The sequence below is a fragment of the Epinephelus lanceolatus genome, chromosome 2 (assembly GCF_041903045.1).
Source record: "Epinephelus lanceolatus isolate andai-2023 chromosome 2, ASM4190304v1, whole genome shotgun sequence".
Taxonomy (NCBI): domain Eukaryota; kingdom Metazoa; phylum Chordata; class Actinopteri; order Perciformes; family Serranidae; genus Epinephelus; species Epinephelus lanceolatus.
Genome location: NC_135735.1, coordinates 29,799,101 through 29,819,526, shown reverse-complemented (window position 1 = coordinate 29,819,526; position 20,426 = coordinate 29,799,101). Strand labels below are relative to the sequence as shown.

At 39.4% G+C, this 20,426-nt stretch overlaps 1 protein-coding gene across 2 annotated transcripts in view; it reads left to right on the top strand.

The window, feature by feature from the left end:
* Positions 1-15,142, top strand: part of LOC117260150 (CUB and sushi domain-containing protein 1-like) — a 529,510-nt gene extending 514,368 nt beyond the window's left edge. The window contains exons 70-75 of one of the 2 annotated variants that reach the window (XM_078176324.1): positions 494-655; positions 2,527-2,639; positions 7,419-7,506; positions 7,777-7,903; positions 10,690-10,752; positions 14,634-15,142. In XM_078176324.1, the coding sequence (XP_078032450.1) occupies positions 494-655; positions 2,527-2,639; positions 7,419-7,506; positions 7,777-7,903; positions 10,690-10,752; positions 14,634-14,793 (713 nt within the window). In that variant the 3' untranslated portion in view covers positions 14,794-15,142. The remainder of the gene's footprint in view (positions 1-493; positions 656-2,526; positions 2,640-7,418; positions 7,507-7,776; positions 7,904-10,689; positions 10,753-14,633) is intronic. The other variant, XM_078176328.1, reaches the window with a different exon arrangement.
* The last annotated feature ends 5,284 nt before the right edge of the window (positions 15,143-20,426 follow it).

The following is a 20,426-nucleotide window of genomic DNA, read 5'->3' as shown; positions in this document are numbered from 1 at the left end:
TTAATAAGTTTTTTAATAAACAGGATTGGCACAAAGTGTTTCCCAGAGAGGAATAGCTATTGTGGTAGGAGGTTGTAGGGAGTGTTGACTACAAGGGTCTACTGTCAGGGCAAGCAGTTCAGATTTATAGGACTAAGACTCAGTAGAAGTAAATAAATCAGTGAAAGCTTTCAGGTGCAATACCATGTAATAGCTTGTAAGTTTGAAGCAGGATTTCATAATCAATATAGGGGAACCAGCAAGCAGAGACTAACACCAGAGACAAAGACCAAAGTTTTTTTTGCAGCACTATTGAGGCTGCTGATTTTTGAGTAAGTCATATTTTTAAGTGTGGGATTCAGACAGCCAGAGACTAACCCACTGCAGCAGTAAATTACAAAGGAACAAGAGATAGATGTGTTTTGTTTGTTTCCTCACTTAAAACAAGGGGGTAATCCTTTTAACTTGTCTTTTAAATGTCTTGTTGTTTTTTGCTTCTGTGTCTCCATTACAGTTCCAGTGGATGTGTTCTCTCCAAACTCTGAGTGGAGCGGCTTTTACGAGTACCTAGGGAAAAGACAAGCCACCACATTCACAGTTACTGACTTCAACACTTCCAGTGGCAGAGTTAACGTCACATTACTGGAAACCAGCGGAGTGTCAATTAGACTGTCAGGTAAAGGAAAACACTGATATGATTAAGAGTGACTCTAATTAATTTTACTCTGAGGAACCTCACAAAAGACCTGTTGTTGTTTAAAGGTCCCATATTGTGCTCATTTTCAGGTTCATACTTGTATTTTGGGTTTCTACTATAACATGTTTACATGCTTTAATGGTCAAAAAACACATTATTTTTCTCACACTGTCTGCCTGAATATACCTTTCTTCAACCTCTGCCTGAAACGCTCCGTTTTAGCAGGTGCCTCTCATCCCAAAAAAGCCCAGTCTGCTCTGATTGGTCAGTGTTGTCGGGTCTCCCACATCTGTGCTCTAAGCATCTCTGCACCGTCCTTGCACTGGGGGGAATGACTGTAATGGCACTGTAGCAGTGCTTTCTGTGTTTATCAAAGGTCTTACTGGAATTGCATTGCTAGGCTTGGGTCCATGTTTACTTCCTGTCAGCTGATGCCATTCACATACACTGCAAAAAATTATGTCAGGAAATACAAAGGGAACAATTTCAAATGTTTCTTTTTCTGTCTACATAGTATAGTTGTGACATCACTGCTTCACAGAAGTCCCGACGGCATGTTTAAAGGCACAGTGTCTGAATATGGACTGTGTCCATTTCTATAGGGATTGAGGATTTTGATACTTTCACAGTGTTTATGGCTCCTATACTTGCTTTATATTAAAAAAGATATATGGCAGTCTGACTTCACAATATGGGACCTTTAAATCTTTGAAAATAAAAATAATGAAAATAAAATTGACCTAACTGCAAAAGAGCATCACAACAGCATCTTTGTTTTCAGTGAGGTTAAAGAGCAGTCACATTCCAGATGTTGAAGATTTACAGACTTTAAATGCAGTGTAAAAACACAGCTGGAAGCACCTCTGTAGGTGTAAGTACACACCAGGTTGATAAAGATCCAGCTTTCATTTACACTTATTAGCAGAGAACTGCTAATATCTATGTTGAAATTGGTGCAATTCCCTATATTGCACCTAGGTACATTGAAATTTTTATAAACATTCACAGTCTGCAGGGCAGAAAGAAATGATTTTGTGCTGGAGCATTAATATAACATGCAGTGGAACTGGTGGGAATTATGAACCACCTGACAAGTTGTGTGCCTGAGCCCCTCTACACCAATTCATCTGCAGAATCACCACACCACTCTGAAAGGCCAAATTATTACCTGAGCAACACAACCTCCCGCAGCAGTGCTCTTGTGCATATGATGTATTTTTTATTCTAATGTACTCCAGATACATGGAGTATATTGTATGAAAATGGCTGGCAGCTTAACAAACAGGTTAGGCTGCACTCTTGAGTGAAAGCCTCCAAAATAGCAACGGAGAAAAGCTGTCTGACACTCATGTATGTTTTGACATTTCACAATCAATAGTTCAGGTTGATCCCGAGGTCATGAAAGATTTTCAGCAGGTAGGAGGCAGTGTATAAAATGATTTCATTTTTGAATCTGTGATATTTTTCTTACATGGACTTGTCATATTGAACAGCAACAGTTTCCGTGTTGGCACTATAGTTAACCAAGTAAAGACATGTAGCTGAAGGGTAAATGTCACTTTCTCCCCAGTAATGTGTCAGTTGCTTGGTGAAGGAAATAGAGTATGATAATTCAAAATGTCAAAGTGTCTCCTTTTCTCTATTTGTCAGTCAACCTGTCTGTCTGTGTGCCTACCAGCCTGTCTATCTGTCTTTCTGTTTGTCAACCTCCCATGGTACCTGTGCCTCAATGTCTTTCTCTTTTTTACTGTTAAATGTCAACACAAATTAAAAGTTAAGTGGCTGCTATTTAAATTACACCAGGTTCAAACACTAACCCCATTCTTTTCCCTGCTTATTCATTCATCCAGGTACCTACAAGTCAGAGGAAAACCAGCTGCTATTGAAGGTCTACCAGGTGAAGGGGCCGACAGAGCATTACTACAGCAAGTTCAAAAACGACAACTGGGCCATGGATGGATATGTAAGACAAACTGCCTCTTATTTTTCTCTATCACGCTTTTTTAAATAAATGTTTTTACATATCTCTTTATTATTAATCAAAATCAATATCACAGTGTCAATATCACTGCCCTCTGTAACAATAATGAAGCACAAAGTGGTGCAAAGTAATTAAATACTTGCACTTAAGTACTGTACTTAAAGTTATGGTTGGTAACTTTTATGAAAATAAATTTGCGTATTCTGAAAACGGCACATGAGACAGAAGAAAATCATGTTCCTCCTCCTCTTCCTACTGCCTCTAATGGCATTCACTGGAATCAGATTGCGGCGGCGCAGCGCAGCAGCAACAACCAATGAGAGCCGAGGAGTCTCTAACGCAACCGTCAATCATGTCAGTTGCTCCATGAACTGCTGTCAAACTGTCAAACTAAACAGCATTGTTTATGTTACTACACTGCCTATTTCTCACCTCAAATGTTTTCAGAAACATATTTTAGTGTACTGTTTAGCTGTAAAATGAGAAAGTGTCTAACTGGTGGGTGGTGCTTGGTACTCCGTTCAACTGTATCCGACATGGCGGCCATATGTTTCTGAAAACATTTCAGACAAGAAATTGGCAATACAGTAACAGATTCTTGATTCGTATTTGATCAGCGTGGATAGTCTGACAGTTTGACAGCAGTTCCCAAGCAGTGATCGACATGATTGACAGCTGCTTCAGAGACTCCTCAGCTCTGATTTGTTGTTTTTGTTCACCTGCAGTGAGGCCATTAGAGATGCTACAAGGCAATAGAGTAGGTAGAGGATTATGATTTTTTTTCACATATTATATTGTTTCATTTAATGCTGTGTGAATATTGTGACAGTTTAAATGATTATGAAAAAAAAAATTTGATAGAAGTTAGTAACTGTACTTTTAAGTACAATTGTAAGGTACTTGAGTATTTCCATTTTCTGCTACTTTATACTTCTACTTCTACAAATCTGTGATGATTAATTAGTATAGATCAGAGGTGTCAAACTCATTTTAGTTATTGGGCCACATACAGCCCAATATGATCTCAAGTAGGCCGGACCAGTAAAACCATTGCATAATAACCTGTAAATAAGAAAGCCTTTGTATTTGTCCCTTTCTTTTAGTGTGAAGAAGTAACGTTACAGCTTACATCCTGAAAACATTCACAATTAATGAGAAATCCATTTACAAAACAAGTGATGGACAGCCTAAGATGAAGGCTAAATAAAGAATGAAAGAAAAATAAGTGCAATTTAATTTCCAGCAAACTCACCATATGAGTGTGGCCTTGATGCTGATACTATTTTGTGTATTTCAATAATGTAGCTAGCTTTTTACTCCAATGAGTTTGATAGTGCTGCTTATATAATATTTCTTGAGCACTGAACGGTGCTGTGAGCATACCAAGCAAACTGGCTTCCCATTTACTTCTGTGATGAAATAGGAACTGGATAATTTGGACAAATAGGAATAACAGTGTATTTAATTGAAAAAGTGGAATTAATGACGTCTCTGCAATTTTCTCACTTAGCAAATTTATTGAGTGGGCCAGATTGGACCCTTTGGCGGGCCGGTTCTGGCCCACGGGCCGTATGTTTGACACCCCTGGTATAGATAAACTACCCATCAGTATAAAGAGTAATTAACATGAGCTCCCCCCTTTACCATCTACAACATTAAAGTAATGAACACATTAATGAAAATATTAATTATAATTCAGTAATATGATATAATATAAAAAGTAATATTTTTCTGAAATGGGACAGATTCTGCATTAGGAGTACTTTTACTTCTTTGATTTGTCACTGAGTATTTTTACAATGTACTATAGCTACTTCTACTCAAGTTAAAGATCTGAGTACTTCTTCCTCCACTGGCAGCACCATCTACACCACATTTCTCAGCCCACAGCCACTACTGTGCTGAACAGGGTCTTGTGAAAGAGGTGTATTTAAATTCCAGACAAATCCTCAGTTTCATTATGCAAAACAGATTTTGAATATAATTAAAGCTAATTAACATCTTTTGTAAGTCTCCTCAAATAGAGGAATGATGCTGTTTACCAAGAAGCTTTTGTTTTCATTACAAAAGTGTAAGAACTAAGTTATTTCTTAAAATTATCACCATTAGCTGAAGCTGCTAAAAGTAATCAAAAATGAATCCACGGTATAATGAACTCACTGCTGAGTGTCTGTTATAGAGGGTGTAGTAAATGCATAAACAAGGGTGTGATCGCAGACACAGCCTTGCTGTCACTGTGAGGTTTCAAGGTGTCCTGCAGAGACTCAAGGACGTTACCAGCCTGGCCAATAAATAGTTTCAACATGTCACTTCCCATGAAACCACACGTGTGGCTCAGATATTGTCGATTCATAGCACATTTACTCTGTGTTTTCATAATTCTTCCTTGATGTGCATAAATGGTATTTTCTTTAGACTGTGAACGTATTCAGTCGCCTACTTTAAATTCAAAGATGTTGAATGCTAGAAGTGTTTCAAAGGAAAGACAAAAAGAGAAATACACATAGAAAGTCAACTTCCATGCTCCATGTAGACTTTTTAACTTAGTTTGATGTGATATTTGAAGCTGTGACTTCTGAAGATCATGTGTACATTTGGGTAATGGATTAAAAATCTGATCCTGTTTGACTTGCTGACAGAGGAGGAGAGAGTGTGGAATGGAGACACCGAGTGAGGAGATTGTGAAAGATAGTAGCAGGCAGGAATGGGAGATGAAAGGATGTAAGAGGGAAGAAAGGAAGGAGGGAGGCACATAGACAGCCAATTTATCATGCGAATGACAAAGAGTGAGGTAGGGGAAGAGTCAGGCTGGTTATGGCTGAGTTGTGATTCCTGAAAAACAGTCATTTTACAGTTTGAAGAGGAAATTTCGGTTGTCAATTTGTGGGCAAAACTTCAGTTTCCAAACAAGAGGTGGTGGAAAGAGGAAGAGGAGAGAGAGAGAGTAAAAGAGGTGGAGAGATAATGTTGATGAGCAAAACCTTGCACTGAAATTTAGATGGCATAATGTAAAATACCAAAAAATAATTGTTTGTGTTTACAAAGTGACACACATAATGCTTTAAATAATTAAAATACATTAAATGGTTGATTGAAAAAGATAATAACATTACTTTTTACATAATAACATTTGCTGGAGGAAGTATTCATTGATCTACTGTAGTCACACACCCTATGTTTAATCTGTACGCCACTTCTTCACACTTTCCTTACAAATACCTTCACAGGAACGTCCTGCTGTAGTTTTGGTCGATAGAGTTTAAGACCATCCACCATTCTACTTCCAGTGTTGTGCATGAACACTGAACGTGCTCATGTTTTCGGTGAAGAGTGAACTGATCGTAACCGTTTGCAACTAATGAACGGGAACATCATTCAGTCTTTTTAATGATGCTCACACACTGTTTTATGGCACCCAAGGATTTATGGCTCCCGGCCTGCTGGTGCTGATGCCCATTGATATGTGTTTCCCTCTACACAAATCTGAACCAAACCTTTTCCTTAACCCAACCACGGAGGGGGGTGCCAAGCATTTTCTCAGGAGGGAAACACTATTCGATGAGGGAGCAGACTTTGACACAACACTGGCATGGCTAGTGCATCTGGTAATTCAGACAATGCAGCTACCAGCACTGCTAAAGCCAGTTTATATTATACATATATAATATTGAAAGGACTTTTATAAAAAAAATCAGTAACAAACAAAAATGTCACATTTTTTATGCAAATTGTGCCCGTGAGTCTGAAAGTCAGCCACATTAGCAACAGATTTGAAATAACACATTGAGTTGAAGCATCCGAGCAGTTTTGAGAAATATCTGCAAGTGAATGATGATAAGATTTTATTTTATTATAAACAACACAAAAACAGAAGAAATTAATGAAAACTAGTTTATTTTTTCTGACTGTGAACTTACTTAAACATTCACATTGTGAACTATGAAGATGAACTTGTTCATTTTAATCAATGTGAACTGAACTTTGAGCAAGCTCTTGTAAAGTTTGAGCGTGCATAACACTGACTACCTCTGTGTCAAATCCTATTACTAACTTATTCTGCTGCGCTTTGCGTCTCCATGACATAATCCTTTAATGCTGAAAGAACTTTTACATTATCTCCCACTGTCTGTTCAAAGATCTTTTATTAAACTGTACTAATTCAACAACAGTTTAGGAAACCAGGGTAAAAAAAAAGCTCTCTTCCACCTGAATTTGAGCTCTAATCAAACCTCTCAATCTCCCCTTCCTTCTGTTATTTCAGTAGTCTGTCATCTCGTGCACAACAGGGTTGGCAGAGCGGGCCGTGCCCCTCGGTGCATCTAGTGTGCATGGCCATCCATGGTGATGCCGCTCGCAGATGAAGATTACCGCTGTTGGCTGCCCATTACGCACATCTCCCCCACTGCTGGGGAGGGAGAAGCAAACAGTGCCAAACAAATCACCTTGCTGCCTCTCCCTCTCTTTCTCTTGTTTTACATCCATCTCTCGCGCACTCTACCTCTCTCCACCAGCGCTCCACTATATTGCTCCTCAGCTGCAATCCCTCCTGCCATTTATGCACAAGAGCTGCCAGTATCATTAAAAAAAATATACGCCGACCAGGCCCGATTCAAGCTGGGGGGAATAATGGCCCGATCCCAGTGGTTGGGTCAGGCCCAGTCGTGTTCAGACAGAGAATCAGAGCTCTGTCCTGAATGCACAGAGGTGACTTATTATCCACGATCAGACTACAGTCTGAACACTGACTGCTTTGTTTTTCAGGTTACTGCAGAATCAGACCAGAAGACGTTTGTCTACCAGGGGCACATTCACAGTAAAGACTTCGGCAAGTTCCATCTGACAAGGCAAGGTAGGTCTGTCCGTAACATCAGCACCAATTACAACCCCAACAAACAATACAGCCTTGATGTCACACTGAAAGTGAGACTAAAATATTCAGTCAAATTGAAAAAATATTGAAATGTTTTTCTCAATTTAAACTTAATTCAATTTCAGACTGAGTAAACATGAAAAGGCAGAGCTCAACAGACTACTAATACAAGAAGCCTCTGTTACACATGCACAAATGGGTGTTTATGTGTTCATGGATGTGTGGGTTCATCTGTGTCTGTATCCCCAGGCCCTGTAACCATGGCAATGGACCCATCCAACCCCTACACTAACAGCAGCTCTGTGGCAGCAGCCATCTTAGTTCCCTTCTTTGCCCTCATCCTGTCTGGATTTGCCTTCTACCTCTACAAGCACAGGTAAGCTACAGTATATCCTCAGTGTCAGTCCAACAGAGTAAGAACAGATGACCAGCACGCTAGAATACAAAACAGGTGTTTGCCCCGTTGATCCTTAGCAGGTTCACCTTATAAATAATTAAAAAAAAATATCCCCCTTGAATTATTACCTGTGCAGATGTAACTTCATGATTTTGAGAGTATTTTAATGGTTTCTTGAATGTTTTTTTTCCAGTGCACCACTATTCCCTTATTCAGTAATTTATGTCATGCATTTCCTTAAAACACCCACACTATCTAACTTTGAGAAATTTGAGACATGTCTTTGGGTAGCATCGCATTATGATCTCTTAAGGCTCGCGCTGATGAAAGTCTTATTACTGTGTGTCTGCCTTTTTGGTGAATGTTCCTCTAATTCTGTGGGGCTGGCACTAAAACATCAGCCTGTATTTACCAAGCTTCTCAAAGAAAGAAACGAGTCCTAACTACACATACTTTGTCCATTTTCGTTGATTTAAAAACATTTTTCAAACTTTGTGAACCTTGGAAAGTCATCTTACATTGTCAAGATTAAAACACAGAGTGCTGCAGGAGTTTACAGTTGCATTAAAACAAACAAGCTCTTGTAATTTACACTTAATTGGAAACAATGAAATGTATCTAAAACAACAGTCTAAGGCTGGCAGATGATCAGATTTTCATAACTTGATTATCATCGCAGTATCTGTAATAAATGTGAAAATATTAATAATAATGCTCCGTCAAATTAATCTTTAACTTTGTGGAGATAAAGCAAGAATGGAGAGAAATTAAAATGACTTAAGAGGCACTGGACTAATTACACAGTATTATTATATGCACATTATTAACATGACTTCAACATTTTCCTTTTAAATATCACGGTTATCGTCAATACCAATATATTAAGACACCCCTACAGTGGTTTCTTTATGAATGTGATGGCATTTAGTCCGACCTTGAGGTATCAATTTAAAAAAAAAAAAAAAACTCTTTATTGAGAGCAGGTGTCCAAAACTTACTTAATAACTCCCCTCCTTTCTTTGCTCATTATTTGATTGAGTATTGTTTATTTGTCTTTATTTGCTCTAAGGTGTTGTAAGAGTGAAAAATCCCACCAGGATTAATTAAGTACTCTACAGTATTTAAGTCCTACTCTGAAGAAAAGGTCAAGGGTCATACAGCACAATTCCCAGGAGGGATTCTGAGATGCTTGATAAATATGAGCACTGATGCAGTTTATTGATTATGTTTTAGACTGCAGACATTTCTCTGCTATCAGTTGTAGCTGCACTTGAAGCATTTTGAAGTGACAGGTTTTGTTACACGAAAATTAAACTAATATTGTAGTCTAACACAACAGCCTAAGCCTTTTTACCTTTCCTTCCACGAAACAGTTCATACCGTGTGTATTTTGAGAAACAGGGCTCTAATTTATTGAAGGTGCAGATGCAGGGGCACATGGCTTTGGGCTGCCTTTTCTTTTTTTTTGATGGCCAGAGGTGCAAGTTCAGCTCTGCTCCAGCACAGACAAGAAGGCAGGATACATTGTCAGCAGTCAGAGTCGCACTGCACCTCCCGGCCGCAACACCTTGACAGCTTCCATACGAGCCAGGAGTTAAAATGTTTTGCCTGGAGCCGTTCAAAGTCTTAAAAAATGTAGTTTGTTTATTCCGTTGCTTGCCTGGATGCGCACCTCCCATAAAGATCACATTTACATGACAAAAACTTTAAAGTGGGACACCTTTGCACATCCTACAACCAACTGTAGAGGACGTTAATGTTAAGCATCACCCAATAATCCAACCCAGTACAAATCTTCCATAATGACATTGAAAGATATACACTGATGTGAATTTAGATGCATATGAGATGCAAAGCAAGTGTGAGTACTACTTAAATAAGTGCAGGCAGACAAGTAAATTACTTGCCACCTTCCATCTTGGGAGCCAACCAGCATTTGTGCTTTCGCCAAGCTTGCACCAGCATTAAAACAGATCCTGTGTAGTTAAGACAGTAATGATGAGGTTTTTTTTCTCTTTGAAACCCTGATTTATTTGAGTCACTTCCAAACTGAGGAGATGGCTGTTTGATACACACTGAATCCTAAATCACTATTGAAATATAATGAGTGCACCGGGTACGTATTTTTGGAAGGAGAGGCAGGTTTGTAGAAATTTTTTCGAGTTAATTATAGCTCCAAAACTCCAAGCGTACCATGAAGATTAAATCTGATTGACCTTAGATAATAAGTATTGTTCCCAAAAAAAGGTCACAAAAGACTAAAGATGCCAGATTATTCACAACTATATTGAGGGTAAAATGTCATCATTACTGTTTCTTTTTTAGACTATTTAAGACCTTTTTAAGATCCTACATCTAAGGGATGTTCTAACTTCTCCACTTCATCACTCAAAGTTTTACAAAGTCATCTTGCTCATCTAACAATTGTCATTATTACATGTTAATCCGTTGGCTTGTGATTTACAGTAGCTGTATGCTGCAGTACTCTGTCTGCAGTGAAATACTGATGTTATAGAGGAAGCACAGACTGTATGTCCAGCTAGAAACATGGTATGTTAGCAAGTTAGGAATGTGCCTTGATATTTACTAGTTAGTTTAGTAAATCCTGTGAATGCTAAGATAGTGACTATTGTGGGCAAGGCACAGTGTAGTATACCAAACGCCACTAACACTATCATTACTTTACACTATGTAACACAACCTGCTGGCCAGTTAGCAGTGTGCAATGACAGATGATGTATATTAAAGCTGATGGTTGTATGCAGGACATTGTCTGCTGACACAGATGACAATGAGAGACCAAAAGACACCTGGGGGCCTGGCGGCAGGTAAGACTGGCACCTGTCATTCACCTGGTTTCAAACAGCAACCAGACCTCCGCCCGCCGCCACATCCTCCGTCAAACTCGTCATCCCTTGTTTTTTAGTTTTCAGATTTTGCTTCATGCTGTTTAGTAAGGCTGCACAATGGACCAAATTGTGAGATTCATATTTCCTGAACTGTGCTCTTTTTTATATTAACTCAGAGGGAAATGAAACAAGGAGACTCATCATATCTGCTCAAAGTAATTGGGGTGACATTTATACTCAGGAAACATGGAAAAAATGAACACATAATCTTAAGGTTTTTTTAAAGGTAGTGCAGCCCTACTGTGTTAAAACAGCAATCATTTAAAGCTAGACAGATTTATTTTGTCTTTGATCTCATTGTCATCTCTCTGTCAGCATGATGTCATCAAGAACAAATACAACATTTGATGTACGATAAAGAGGTCTAATTGAAACAAGTCATATGTTTACTTCTGTGTGCTGCTGCTTTTGTAAATTTTTACTGCTACTTGTAACTTTCATTACTTTCATCTTGACTTGACGGAAGGGATGGGAATTGATAAGATTTTGTTGATACCAGTGGTGCTATCAGTTCTGCACATAAATCCAATTCTTTATTGATCCTTTATAACTTTTCTGTATCAAAAAAGTAGGCTTTTACAAGTTTTCAGCCACAGTGCAACTGTTTTATTATCTCTGAGTCTGAACACAGTGAAGCTGCTTGGCACTAATGTTATTATAACAGGGTATTTACCCTCAGTAACAGACATGCTGCTCAGTTGGGAGGCAGTAGCACTTGTGCGTTAAGTGTCAAATACATGGCATTCCTGAAATTTAAGCCCATATTTTGTAAAAAGAAGCTCCAGTATATTGCTGGTGTTTCCACCCTGACTTGAAATTATAATTGCATTGACATTACAAGCAGCACTGTTGTCATCTTTCTAAAATTAAATGAAGCCACAATTTGGACCATTTCTCCGTCCCTGCCATGGCTCCCTCTTGTAGCAAGTTTCTAGCGGTTTTGTCATTGTTTTGCAGTGAGCAACTGTCAGAAAAACAAGCTAGCATTGATAAAAGGCATTAATGATCTCAGAGGTATATAATTTAATGGATCAAACAATTTGGAAGTGGTTGTCAATTCCCATCCCTACTTGACAGTAGCTGTGTGATAAAGTTAACTTTGCAAACACAACGCCATAGCCCAATAGTTCTCAACCTTTCTTCCTGTCAAGGACCACTAATCTGATGCACACCAGATCACAGACCCCCTTTTGATTAGATTTCACCTCAGACGAGACTGTGGTTGTTTGATATGATTACTGACATTGGGCTCTCTTCTAAAGTAAATTAAAATATGAAAATAAACTTTTCCACATTTTTATGGGGACCTCTTGGACCCTTGGTTGAGAACCACTGCCCCAGCCCAACATAACGCAAGGTGACAGAAATTATTCATTAACTTAACAATGTAGCATCTTCAGTGAGACAATATAACAGCAAGGTGAGTGTGCACATTGCAGTTTCTTCCTGCTTTGGCCCACGTCTGTATAGTACCACTGTCAAAGCAATTCTATGAGTCGCTTTTCATTCTACCAATAAAACTAAACTATTGCACCTTCAGCCACAACCAGAAACTAGTGCAGCGATTTGAACTACTGCCACACAGGGAGGTCTGCGGTGTGTGTTGGTGTGTGTGCAGTTTTGTAAAGTAATGGGTTGAGCATGTAGGGTAGGCTTAGTGGCTCCCCAGGGTTGGATTTCTACCAGTGCGTGTGCACACAGACACACACATGCACATACAACCACACACATACACACACTCTTAATGAGGTCAGAGTCAAACAGTGTTTCAGCTGCAGCACTCCTCCCTGCTAATAGTTCCACAGGGTTTGGGAGTAAGTGATTATATCTAACTGGATTATAGGACCTGATTATCCAGAAATGTAATCTGCGACAAACAGACAAATTAGGAGGGGGTAGTCATATTCCACCGCATATCCGTTTGAACTCCTGCAGTAAGTTTCTTAAAATCCTCATTCAGCCACATTGAGTAATAATATATTCTTTTGAGCTAAAACCATTGGGTACCATTTGCAGGACGATGGCAGGTTGCACGCATGCACACACACTCACATGAGAGCAGCAGATGGGCACTGGGCAGCTGAACCACTGAAGCAGGCAGTTGTAATGGTTCATGTTCTCGCTCCTGCCATCATTTTCCCTGCAATTTGTGCATTTATACCAGAGACCTGCTCTTAGTGAGGTTGTGCCTTTAATGTTAAGGGTGAACCTCTTGCCCAACATGGCTAACAAGGCCACTAAAAGGACAGAGACTGATTTTTTAATGGAATAATTCACCCGGAAATGTCCATTTGTATATCAATTACTCACCCTGTGTTATTTTAAATTTAGGAAGAAAACGTTTTTCTTGCATGTGAACTGAGAAGGGTTGAAGAATCCAAAAACGGCAAATATTGTTGATGGGTTTAAGTTATTGGGGACCACATTTAACAACAGCAAAACTAACAAAACATCTGTTTACAAACTCTCACACAACTCATGCAGTATAATCTAAGTCTCATTTATCCATGCTCACAGGCATTACCTTGCCGCCAGCCCTCTCCAACTGGGACTGAAAGTAAAATGTATCTATGCTTCCACTTTCAGTTCAGTTTCAAATTGCAAATGCAGAAATGCATGTGTTTGGGAAGTACTGAGCATACAGCTGGATAAATGAGACTTGGATTACACTGCACGTGTTGTGTGAGAGCTTGTACACTGATATTTTGATACAGTTTTGGTTTTGCAGTTGTTAAATGCGGACCCCAGTGACTTCAGTTCATCAGCCATGTTTGCCTTTTTTGGATTCTTTGTTCATTGAAGGCGTGCTAGAAAAACTTTTTTTTTTTCCTTCGCAAATTCAGCGTAACATGGGGTGAGTAATTTATACACAAATGGTCATTTGGGGGTGAAGTATTCGCTTAAGGTAACGTTTTTGATTGAATTTTTGAATTGGTTGCAGAACTCAACAAGACAAAATGATATAGAAAAGTCAATATTCAGTTAATGGTTAATCTATGCCCCTACAATTATGCACAGGTTCCTCTACATATGTAGTCCCAGAACATGTTGCATTTCAGTAGTCGTTGAATTTTCCTGAACACCTGTGCTTCTTACATCAGTGAAGTTAAATAGGACATGCAGTGCAAATTATAGCATGTTGTACAGTATGTACTCTGTCTTATCTTGTTTAAGCTTTTCACACAGATTAAAGACTTAAATATGTACCACCATCCTGTAATCAGCTGGAATCTTTACACTTAAAGCTTCATAATGGAAATTTTGAACAGCTAGGGGTCGAAAAGGCTTCATAATTCATAGACACAGTAGAACAAAAAGCAACATACAATCCCATCATGTCATGAGTCATGTTTCTGGTTACCTCACAAGTGTAGCCTAATATTCCCAGACCTTTTGGCTCTAGTTTGGTTCACCAACTTTAGTGAAAAAATACCTTTATCTGAATCTGCTGGATGCTCACTGCTTTACTGAGGCTCCTTGTCGTTTTGTGCTGGGCATACATGTTTGAGCTTGTTTTATTGGAAGTGGCTGTCTGTGATTTTATATGGGAGAGCTGGTGAGAGCGAAAATGTATTGTATATTACTACAAGGACAATAACAAATTTGAGAAACTCAGTTTTGCTGTGCTTAAATGTCTATTAGTTTGTGTTTTACTTGTCATATTGTTTTTCAGAGACCTGCATCCTTTTGGTTTGACTGTTTTCTTTTCCCAACTTTAAATGCAGCTTTGTAAAGATATCCTTGTGAAACCAAAAACCTGCCATAAAAAAACATCATTTTCTTTTCATTTTGTTTTGCAGGACGCGTCCCAAGGTCCAGTTCAATGGCTATGTTGGCCATGAGAGCTCCAATGGTCAGGCATCATTTGAAAACCCAATGTATGACACCAACATGAAGCCCACTGAGGCTAAGGCAGTTCGATTCGATACCACACTCAATACAGTCTGCACTGTGGTATAGTCCAACAAACCAGCCACTACCCATACAGTGGTTCAGTCCAAACTCCCTGTTGCAGTCTGCGATGTGGTTTAACCAAACAGAGAAGAAAGAACAAACTTATGATTTGGACTCGTCACCGTGAGCAGTCTGTAGTGTAGCATGCTGGTCCTCTGTCAGCATAATACTCACAGTAATGCAGCTCTGCTCTACCTCCCACCTGAACAACGGCATCATCCACCTCTCCCTAAATAAGTTGGAACCAGTACACGAGGGAGTAGACAATGACGTCATCACTTGTGTTGTTCAGGAGATCAGTGCTGGGACCAGAATTCTTCTAAAGCAGTGTTGATATTCAGACAACAAGGAAAAACACAGAAAGATCGTACAACTAATTGAACTTCCTCCAAGAGCGACAACCTCATTGAACAGTGCTTGTCCAGTGTCAGTTCTGCAAAATTTGACCCAGCCTCCTTAAGGAAAGGGCTTTGTACGGCCACAGTCATATGGTCCACGAATAGTGGCTAACCCAACCTAGCCCCATACCCCATGCCAAATTTGCACAGTGGTATAGGCCAACACCTAACTTACTAACTCCCCTGCTGCAGGCCAGACATGGGTGTGACCGATGCAAGGTTCCACCCTAAGGGGAAGCACATAGACTACAGCCCCCCCTTCAACCCCCTCCAGACATCGAATAGTAATTGGATGGTTCCTATATGTCAACACAAAAACCATTTTTGGTGCTGGACCAAAAACCTCCCTCTGGACTTCCATCACGCTGGACTTGACAAGACTGGACTCTCTGACGTAATTACAGCTTACAGAGTCTGTGTTGGTGGAATCTGACATTGATCGTACAGACTGCTGTAAAGTTGACAACCAAATGCAGTCGATGCAGTGACAAGCTGAACCAGACAAATTCCTTTAAAGAAACTCTCATCCAGTACTGGATACTAGTATTAGATTAGTACTAGGAGTGGTGGACTAGTGCTAGACAAACCAGGGTCAAATAACAGTTGCAGATACAGTTAAAATGTTTGTTTTAGCCTACTTGGAGATCTGAATGGGTCAGGTTTAATAGCAGGACAATCACAGAGTTGGGTAAGTTGAGTTGTCAGTCAATAATGGATCTTTAAACAGATGCCTGTGATTGTCTTTACTTTCTGCCATTTACTGTATTGCCCATTATGACAGCGTCTACCTGCAGTATTTGGCAACTCTTTTAGGCTAAAACACACCAAATCAAGCATTTGCAAATGCTATTTTCCCAGGTTTAATATGAGAACCTGTGAACTAGTTCTAGATGAGTTTTGGACGTTTTCAAATATTCTATAGAGGTACTACACACTTAAAATCAGTCCTATGTACAATATTCCACACTAGCACTAGGCAGACTGTGTCGAGCCAGAAAACCAGACATTTAAGTTGCCGGGCTGGTGTACACAATGGACTGGTTTCCAGAGGCTTGTCTAACACAATCAAAGAGTCAGACAACTGATTCTTGTTCTTGGACTAGCCAGGATTCTGTGCTTGGTGGCTGAACAAGTGGAAGCCTGGAGGCAATAAGCTGTCAAGATCGTCAACTGCTGCAATCAGCTGTGGCCAAATCCAGGAAATGATTTGTCTTCTCGTAACTCCGGTCGGGATTATCAGTCAAGTGATGACTGATTTCTTTCTTTTTTTTTTTTTTCCTACAGCATACTCTCCAGCCACAAAATCAGAAATAGATGAACAGATTAACAGACGGACTGGTTGACTGACAGAAATTAGACGGACAGACGCAGACAAATGGACAGATAGACACCTCTGTCAGTCGTGCTGGGGAAGAGAGAGACAAGGACAGGTTGCTATGGAAACAGAGGCAAATAGTTGTCTCTATTTGTCTCTTCTGGCATTTTTCTTCAGTGAAGATATTGATGAACAGACTCCATGTTCAAATACCCAGTGGCCCCATGGGACTTCCCAAACCACTGCTGCTGGGGACCCCAAAATATAAACTTTATATAAACTCTTAAACCGCACAAATTTTGCACTAGTGTGTTTTTCTGACTGGGTTATGAAAAAATGAATAATTTTTGGGTCTGAAATGGGTTTGAAAAATGAGTCATTCAAAAAATAAAAGAATTTTATTCAAAAACTTCTATCTTTAAAAAGATGATAAAATGACAAAATACAGGGTTACAGAGAGTTTGTATATACACATTTATATTTCACACTCCCTGTTAGCAGAAGGTGTGACCACATGCTATAACGTTGTTTATTTTGTTGCCATGACAACATGCTAGCCAACCAGAAAGTTGGGATCAGTTTACCCATGGACCTCCGAGCTTCTAGTGTCACATAATGACACCACTTTTTTTGCCATTTATAGAACAGTGGATGTTTCTGAAAGCTCACACTGAAATATACAGAAAGGCTCACATCCATAATTTGCGGTACGGTCCCACTGAAACACTGCTGCCACACTGCTAGTTTTATTTCAAGGCATTAAACTCCATCATTTTCTGAGATACTGTACAGTACTCTTAATAGTACATAAAGACTAAATACTAGTATCTCAATATGGGCTCATTTTTCAGTTTCGCAGACAGTGTTGGCTTTCAGAAACAACGTGACTGTTTCTCTAACTCTCTTTAAAAGGATGTGTTCTCACATTATCATGCATCATCATTCAACACATGCCACATATCCGATGCACATGATCTTCTTTCAACACACCTTTTTAAAGAGCTCACAGCGTATTTGTGATCTGTTTGAGAATTGGTCATGTAAGGCAGAGGACAAACAGATTCAGTATAAAGACAACATGCACAATTATTGTTGTCAACAGCTATCGCCCCCCCCCCCCCCGAGCCCCTCCATTGTTTGAGAAATACCTCGTGTGCAGAGAGTAAGTTACATCCTGCTTATCAATGCTGGAACCTCACTGCAACAAATACACAAGCTTAGCGGGTGGGACCTCGCATTCAGCTTATTTCCTGGTATTTTGAGTCGAAATGTCGTACTAACACACATAAGCCTGCGGGATTGGAGAAAATTTACTAGTTTCAAATCACTTGCCAAGCTTGTTATTTCTCGCAGTGCTCTCTCAAAATAATTTTATTTTTTCGAAAGATGCTGCACTTGGTTTAGATCACAGATGTAACTGCTTTCAGTGTGTGTCTGTCAGTGTCTTCAGGCCTGTTTCTTGTTTGTTTCACTCTCCATGCACACACGCCAGTCTGGCATCGCACTTCAGGCATTTGCTTTAACCTGTATGAGTTTCATCATCCAAATGAGTTTTCGTTTATGTTCCTCATGTTTTCAATCGCTCAACCTCAATCCATCAAACTGTCATACAGACAAATAATAAATCACAAATCCATTCATTCACACATATGTTATCAAATGGTGAGTGGAATGTATGAGATATCAGATAATGAAAACTTACAACTGGTGAAACGATGATTTTTTCCATTACAGTGTTATATTTCAAGCCAATACTCAATTCACTAAAATCAGAGAGTGGATTTTCCCCAGGACTCAAATACTGGAAAGAAAAACATTTGGCATGAGAAGGTTGTCACATCCACCTGTTCTGAAATAAGTGAGAATGAATCATGTAACGAGCAAATTGCAGTTTCTATTTACATTTTCAGCTCATTTAATTGAAACTGAATCTTCTCCAAACATGGATGTTGCAAATGAAATGTCCCTGAAACAATGGCGATTATGTTTGGGAGCATGACTACAGGATATTGTCCGTATTATAATATCCATTGTCGGCCTTTCATTCACAGCCTCAGTGGCAGGGTCATGGTCAGACAGCCAAACGCACATGCACCGGTGTGAGGCACAGAAAATAAAGGAATGCAAATGCGTGTATCAGCTACAATAGTAGCAACAGTTAAAAAGGGCAGCAAGACAGAAGACACACATTCAAAATCTCCTCACAGAAATAAACAAGGCATCTGTAAACAACAGCAGAGCATCTGCTCACGAGATAGCGAGCCCGCTCTCTTTTTATTGCTGGAGTGCACCCCATGCTTCTATTTTAATTGATTTAATTAATTCAGTTGAGATTTCCTATGGAGTCAAGAGAGCATAATGGAGCCTGAAAATTAGAGGCTGCAAGGTTTCCACAGGTGTAATAAAGGGTCTAATTTATAACAATTAATGACACAGATCTGATCTCCCAGTGTGCTCAAACTAGAAAATTTAGACTCAGCGTTGTCCCAGTTTATCCTGGCATGAAAAGATCAGAGTAGTACTACAGAGGTTGGATTTCAGATCGTGTGTGCCCATAGAAATTTGGGGAAATGGTCTCAAGCTTATTACAGTATTTCTGTAATATTGATGCCCCTTGATTCTAATACCTGGATAAATTTAGACTACAGATATGCTGAGTCATGGTAGAGGTGCTGAAACCAGCCCTGGATTGTTGAAGTGCTAGGTCACAGTTTTAACAAAAAAGTCTTCAACAGGGTCACCAAGACATTGTGTCCAGTTTGTAGTCCAAAAGGAGACAGATGTCGAGCTGATAGCTGAAGATTATTCATTTTCATGACTATTTAATTAAATTAAAGGAATGGGAAGAAAGGCACCATTCTCTGCAGTCTAACTGTGTTTCCCCTCGACCTATGAATAGCAGAAAGAGGAGGTCTATTGTGGCTCTGATAAAGATCACTCTTTGGACGCCATCTTATAATGGACACCATTTTTCATTGAAGCGGAAAGTGTGTCGCACCTTATTTTAAATCTGAATAGAATCAAATGTTATAACAAAGGACCCTAGTTGGTTTAGGCTCTTCAGTTCATTTCTGTTGGGGGAAAAAGTAGGAAAATGAGCCAATTAAATAAACCGTTTGTTGCATTTTATATAAATAACCAAGTTAAAAAAAAAGTCCTATTAAATGCCCCTCTACACACACAGATATATATATAAATATAAATGTATAAGTGGACCACAAAAATTCACTTAAAATAGCTCTGCTGACATTAAGTACTCTGATAGCAGAAGCAATGAAGGACTCAGAGTGGCAGTTTATTCTCCTAAGGGGCACATTATACTGTCGGCCTGAGGGCATTACAGTGAATTCACTGGACAGGATATGGTCCGATTGGCTGCGAATTCCTTTTGCTTTCTGAGCCACCTGTTTCTCTCAGAGGAGGTCTCCTCACTGGGCTCCTATTATTTTGGAGCATACTTTCACAACAACATTTAGGCTATTCTCATCCACATACAGTAAAGCTGATACAGTGTGACACAGAGTCTTCTGGCCTCTGAGATTCATAGATCAGTATCCCTCTGAATGTGACACACACCTCCTCTGAGATGACTTTAAAATGTGGCTATCACTCAAGACTTTCTTCGCAATTTGTGAAGAAGTTTCCACTTTTGTCCTTCATCTGGCATTGTCAGCAGTCCTCGCTGTTTTAAAGAGCGACAGCTGGCTACAGGTTTAAAAAAAAAAAAAGATACAACTACCCACTAAATTTTGAAATGCCAAGGTTGTTTCTGCTTCTTCAGCTGAGACTTTTCACAGTTTGGGAAGAAGTTTGTCCCTTACTTTCTCTGAAGTGGTATTGTCAGCAGTCCTCATTGAAACAAACGGGCCCAGGTCGCTATGAGCTTAAAAAAATACCAGCTAAAATTGTAAATGTCACACATTGCC